General features: G+C 44.7%; 1 protein-coding gene across 2 annotated transcripts in view; it reads right to left on the bottom strand.

Annotated features, from left to right (window-relative positions):
* Positions 1–2,073: 2,073 nt before the first annotated feature.
* The window catches only part of SLC13A2 (solute carrier family 13 member 2), a 105,551-nt gene continuing 101,624 nt past the window's right edge, over positions 2,074–6,000 (bottom strand). For both annotated transcript variants that reach the window (XM_074189043.1, XM_074189042.1), the window contains exon 12: positions 2,074–2,669. In XM_074189043.1, the coding sequence (XP_074045144.1) occupies positions 2,508–2,669 (162 nt within the window). In that variant the 3' untranslated portion in view covers positions 2,074–2,507. The remainder of the gene's footprint in view (positions 2,670–6,000) is intronic.

Here is a 6,000-nt window from a genome sequence, read left to right as displayed (position 1 = left end):
ATGAGAAGGATTTCTCATACTGTAGTGATCTGGGATCTCACCTGCATTTCTGTTCATCCCTGTTCCCCTTCCTCATTCTATCACACCTAGAGTAGATGGTTTTATGTTTTTATTTTTTTAAGTGACTTGTCCAAGGTCATATCAAATGTCTGAGGTCAGTTTTGAACTCAGGTCTTCCTGACTCCAGGGCCAATGCTCTCTCCACTGTGCCACCTAGCTGCCCCATCACACCTAGAGAGGTGGCTCCTAGAAAGGGGGGACTGTGTTTAAAAATAATTTTGACTAGTGAAATACAGTAGGTGAGAAATAAAGTAGACATCAGAAGGGACCTCTAGATGTAAATGAACATATAAGATAGGAAGAGTAGCAGATGATTAGAGGGAAGGAGTCTGGGGGCCAGAGAGAGGAGAAGGGATGGTGTGGGATGGCTGCCTGACCTTGGGCTCTCTTCTGTCTTTATGGGCTCATGGATCTAGAGATGGGACTTCAGAGATCCAACCCTCTAATTTTGTACAGGAGAAAACTGAGGCTTAGGGAGATGAAGTAACGTCTCAAGGTCACAAAGATGGGATTTGAAGCCCAGAGTCAGTTCTTTCTCTTGTGATGCTTCAAGTCTGGACTGGTGAAACCCAGGTTCATTTCTCTTTGTACCTTGGTTTCCTTATCTGTGAAAAATGGGCAAGGGTTATGTGTGGGCTAGAGAGACTCATATTCTCTGAGTCTAGACTGGGTCTTGGTTTCCTCTTCTGTAAAATGGGAATAATTTGGAGCACAGGCTCTTTACAGGCTTGCTGCTAGGGAAGTCCTTGGTAAACCTCCATGGGTCTGACAAAATGTTAACTCTTCTCTCGTTCTGTTTCTGTGCAAGGAAGCAGGAAAGGGGCTGCCTTGCAAACCATCATGCCCCTTCCTTTTGGGTGGCACTACCTCCCCTCCCTGCCCAGGACCGGTTTTACCAGCCTGAGAAAGGGTCCGGATGACGGCGCTCGTTGGAGCTGGCAAGGATGGCGGGTTTTATGTAAATGGTGAGGGAGTGCTCTGGGAAGGGGTAGGCTGGTTTTCCCAAAGACAGGCAGGGACCGGCAGCTCCCAATTAGCCTGGCTGTGGTGATGTCAGCCCTGCTTTCCTTGGGTGGCTGCGCCTACTCTGGTTGGCCCTCGCAACAGTGCCAGGTCTTACCTTCTCTCTGTGCTATGGATGCCAGGGGCAGAGGCTGGCATGGGGACAGGGGGAGGGGCTGCACACCCCCACAGTGTGGGGCTGCTGGTGACCAAGGGCTGCTCTGATCTCAAGTTTGCTAAAGGCATCTCCTCGGGCTTCCTTTGGGTCGTCTCTCTCTGGGGAAGCTGCCTTGGTGAGGCTAAACTGATTTCTCAAATCTTAGTGCAATGAGAAGAGAGCTAGATTTGTAGTCCAGAAGGTCTGGGTTTGAATCTTGCTTTGACCATTTACTAACTGTATGATGTCGGACAAGCAATTTCTCTCTGAGCCTCAGTTTCTTCATCTGTAAAACGAGAAGAATGGGTTAGGTGATTTCTAAGGAGCCTTCCAGAACCAGCCCCTATTCTTCCAGTCTCTCTTCCTCCCTTCCAGCCCTTCTTTCTCCCCTCTTGTCTTAGGTTCTAGAATAGAACCCTCAGATTAAAAAAGAAGTGAGGTCCAAGAAATTAAGAGATCTCAAGGCCTAACCAGTAAACTAGTAAACCTGGAGAGGTTGCACTTGCCCAAATGGCCCAGAGGGATTAAATGACAAAGGTGAGGTCTAAACTCAGGTCCTTTGACTGGAGAGCCAGAATTCTTCCCAATGATCTCTCCTGGTTCCCTAGGGAAGATTCCAGACTAGAAAAAAGGCCTCAGAACCAGGCGTTCCCTCTCCCAGCCTTCCTGTGACTGGTCAGACCCTCTAACTCCGGGGCCGACGTGTAGGTTGACTTCTTCTGAGAGAGATGCTGAGGTTGTCCCTTAAATGAGTGTAGTCTAGAGTACAGAAAATTCTTTAATGTGGTAAAACCTTGGAGCCTCCTCTCCCATCCCACCCCACCCCACCCCACCCCACCCCACCCCACCCCCAGACTCTTCAAGGGAGGAGCTGTCCAGCCAGGTCCTGAAATTGTTCAGCTCTTTGTAGAAGGACTTTGTAGAAGTCAATGGGTCTTGAGAACTTCCAACCTGACTCTGGAGCTCCACTCAGTACATAGAGTCAAAAGGGGCTGTAGCCAGGTCTTTCGAGAAACCAAAGGAAGTGTCGGCATCATTTCTTCTTCTTTTAGCCAGGTGTGTTGGGAAAACACCACATCACAAGAGCATAGATACCCTATGACCCCACATATATGTAATGTAACACGACTACACACACACACACGTACAGACATGTCCATACCCACTAATGCTGGGGCTACCTCTTCACCATCCCCAGGTCTGCCCAGACCCTTAGGCTGAAAGGCCCAGGAGCATGTGTTCAGTGAGGATCACCAGCCTCCTTGAGCAGACTCCCTCCAGAGGGAGATTAAGGGGAAAAACTTGTGTTGAACTGGCCATTGCAAGAGGTGTTGTTGGACTCAGCCCAGCTCGGGAATTGATCCAGATGAAAGATGGAATAGGCCCATGTATTGATCGCCAGTGTGATGGTCAGCACACCAATGATATTGAGAAGGAATCCTGCTTTGGCCTGGGAGAGGAGAGAGAGAGAGAGAGAGAGGGCAGGTAATAGGATTTAGGCTGTGGCTCTATGGAATTCCCACTCCAATTGGAATTCTATTAGATTGGAATTTCCATATAATCTATATCAGACTACTTGCTGTCATGGGGAAGGGAGGGAGGTAGAAAAATGTGAAATCCAAAATCATATAAGAAAACAATGTTGGGGGCGGCTAGGTGGCACATTGGATAGAGCAGGAGTCAGGAGGACCTGAGTTCAAATTAGACCTCAGACACTTAATAATGACCTAGCTGTGTGGCCTTGGGCAAGCCACTTAACCCCATTGCCTTGCAAAACAAAAACAAAAACACCCCCCCCAAAAAAAAACAATGTTGAAAACTATCTTTACATGTAATAGAAATAAAATGAAATGAAATTTAAAAAAACTGGAAGTTCCTTGAGAACAGGACTTGTCTTTGCTTTTTTCAATCCCCAGGTTTTAGCATAGAAATGTGTTAATTGATTGATTGAATAGAGTGGGGTAGGTGGGATCACAGAATCATTTAGAGCAGCAGTAGCTAGAGCCCTAGAGCATGACCTGGAAAGTCTGATTTCAAATCTGACCTCAGACCCTTACTAGTTGTGTGACCCTGGGCAAGTCATTCATCTTATTTGCCTAAGTTTTCCTCATCTGTCAAATGAATTGGAAAAGGAATTGGCAAACCACTCTACTATTTCTACTAAGAAAACCACACATGGAGTCACAAAGAGTGGGGCATGAGGATAATAACAGCTAGAACCTCAGACACTCAGCAGTTTATGAATGCGCAAGTTGCTTAATATCTGTCTGCCTCAGTTTCCTCAGCAGTAAAATGGGGATAAAATGTGAAGATCAAATGCAATAATATTTATATTTAGCACAGTGTCTATAACCCAAGAAGGCACTTAATAAATGCTAGTTTCATTCCTTCTTTCCTTAGAGGCCACCCCCTACTCCAATTTGCAGATACAGAAATTGAGGCACAGAGATGTTAAATGATTTATTCTGAATTTGGAAACTAATAGGTATCTGAGACCAGATTTGAATCCAGCTCCTCCTCACTTCAAGTCCAGGGGAGGCCTGGCTTGTCAGGAATGAAAAGGCAGCTGGGTTGCATGTCAGCTGCTTCTGTTCCCCAATCTGGAAAAGGGGAGAGATTCTTCCCTGAATAAGACCTGGACATGTATCTCTGGGGAAGAAGTTGCTTAGGATCTGTTCCACTGACTATGGAGAGGAAAGGACTGCCCTTGTGGAGGTCCTGTTGAAAACTGTCCTTTTGGTCAAACCCACATCCTGCCTCTCCCAGGGGAAATCCTACAACTAATAGCTAATAATTGACTTTTTTCCTAACACTTTGTGATTTCCAAAGCAAATTATATACAAGCTATCTTACAACAACCCAGTGGCGTAAAGTAGATGTAATTATTACAATATTCTTTTACAGGTGAAAAAGCAGAGGCTAAGATAAATTAAATGACTTGCTCAGGGTCACCTAGCCAATAAGTATCTGAGACAGGTCTCTAACTTCCTGACTCCAAACGCAGCACAATATCCACTATACTAGTTAGGAAGTCCAAGTAGTGTCTGCCTTCCTGGTAAGACCATTCAGTCTTTTCCCCTCAGCCTTCTCTTTTTTTGGAGGGATCAGGAAGGGAAAAGAGGTTTATCCATAGTACTCTCTCTCATCCTCATCATTTCACCAATATGTAATCCTAATGATCTGACTCTTTCACTGGAGATGGGAGTCTATAGTTACATATGTTTCCTCTGAAGCCTTTCCAAATACTCCAGATTACTCTCAAAGTCAAGTTAGTCAAGATGGATCCAAAAACAAGATTCTTTAATCATGGCCTGTGGAGAAAGGAAACTATTTCCCTAGCCTGGGAATGAACTCAGGTGAGAAGGTATGCACTTTGTGGAATCCTTTCCTATAGGATCCCATCCAATCCTATCTCTTTTCTTCTCTCCCCACCTGATCCCATCGATCCCATTCCAACCTATCTCTTCTCTTCTCATTTCATCCCACTATATTCCATACCATCCCAGCCCATCTCTGGTCTTCTTTTCCCATTCCATCCCATTCTGTCCTCTAAGTTCTTCTCATTCCAACTCATCCCATTCCATTCCATCCCAACCTATTCTATTTTCTCTCATCTCTTCTTTTTCTATCCCACACCATCCTAATGCCTCCCTTCTTTTTCCATCCCATCCCACCCCATTCTATCCTATTTTCTCTCATCTCTTCCCTTTCTGTACCATCCCATCTCATCTCTTCTCTTTCCATTCCATCCCACCAAATCCCATCCCACCCCATCCTTTAATTACTTGTCATTCCAAGTCATCCCCTCCCATTCAGTCTTATCCTGTTTTCTCTCATCTCATCTCATCTCTTCTTTTCATTCCATTCCATCCAATCCCTTTTCTTCTCTTCCCATCTCATTCTATCCTATCCCATCCCATTTTCTCTTCCAACCCATTCTATCCAATCTGCTCTCATCTCTTCTCTTTCCATCCCATCCCATCTCATAAAGATCCATTCCCATTCCATTCCAACCTATCCCATTCCATCCCATTTCATGAAGACATTGTCTAAGTGTCATCAAAAGCAAGGCACTGGGCCAGGTGGTAGGGGATTCAAATAGTCTCCCCTCAAGGAAGATAACATCCTGCAGGGTCAAGGGAATGGAGAAAAGAAAGAATAGAATAGCAAGAATAACAAGACAATACCTTGGCCTCATAGCTCTAAATCCAGAAGAGACCACAGAAGTCAGCTCAATCCTCTCATTTTTAGATGAGAGACACTAAGCTTGAGTTGTTCAATGTTGAACATCAAGGTCACACAGATAGGAAATATAAGAATTGGAATTTGAACCCACAGCCAGTTCATCGCACTTTGAGCCATTTAGTACTATACCTTTTGAGAGGGGAGGAAAGTGGATTACTTTTCCCTGCTAATTGAGATGTTTTTTGCTCCCCTCCTTTTCCTAGAACCCTGAGAATGGGATCTTTTCATGTCTCCCATCAATCAATTAAAAGAGTTAAGTATAAGAATCAGGAATCCTGTTAAAAGCTAGAGAGACAAAAAAAGGGCAAAAAATAGCCTCCCAAGCAATTTGCATTCTATTGAAGATAATTATGTACACAAATAGGTATAGACAAGAAAAAGGTGGAAGATGCCTAAGGGGGAGAAGGGAAAGATATCATATAGGAGAGCATTTGTCTAACCAGCTTGTGGTCTACTAGGACCCTCAGTTTCCACCTCTTTCCCTAACTACTAGCTCTAGTCTGTTTCCATGTAGAGAAGATAGAGAGATAAAATAG

The sequence above is a fragment of the Macrotis lagotis genome, chromosome 5, assembly GCF_037893015.1.
Source record: "Macrotis lagotis isolate mMagLag1 chromosome 5, bilby.v1.9.chrom.fasta, whole genome shotgun sequence".
Lineage (NCBI taxonomy): Eukaryota > Metazoa > Chordata > Mammalia > Peramelemorphia > Peramelidae > Macrotis > Macrotis lagotis.
Note: the sequence above shows the minus strand (reverse complement) of the source record. Positions and strands in the feature narration are given on the sequence as shown.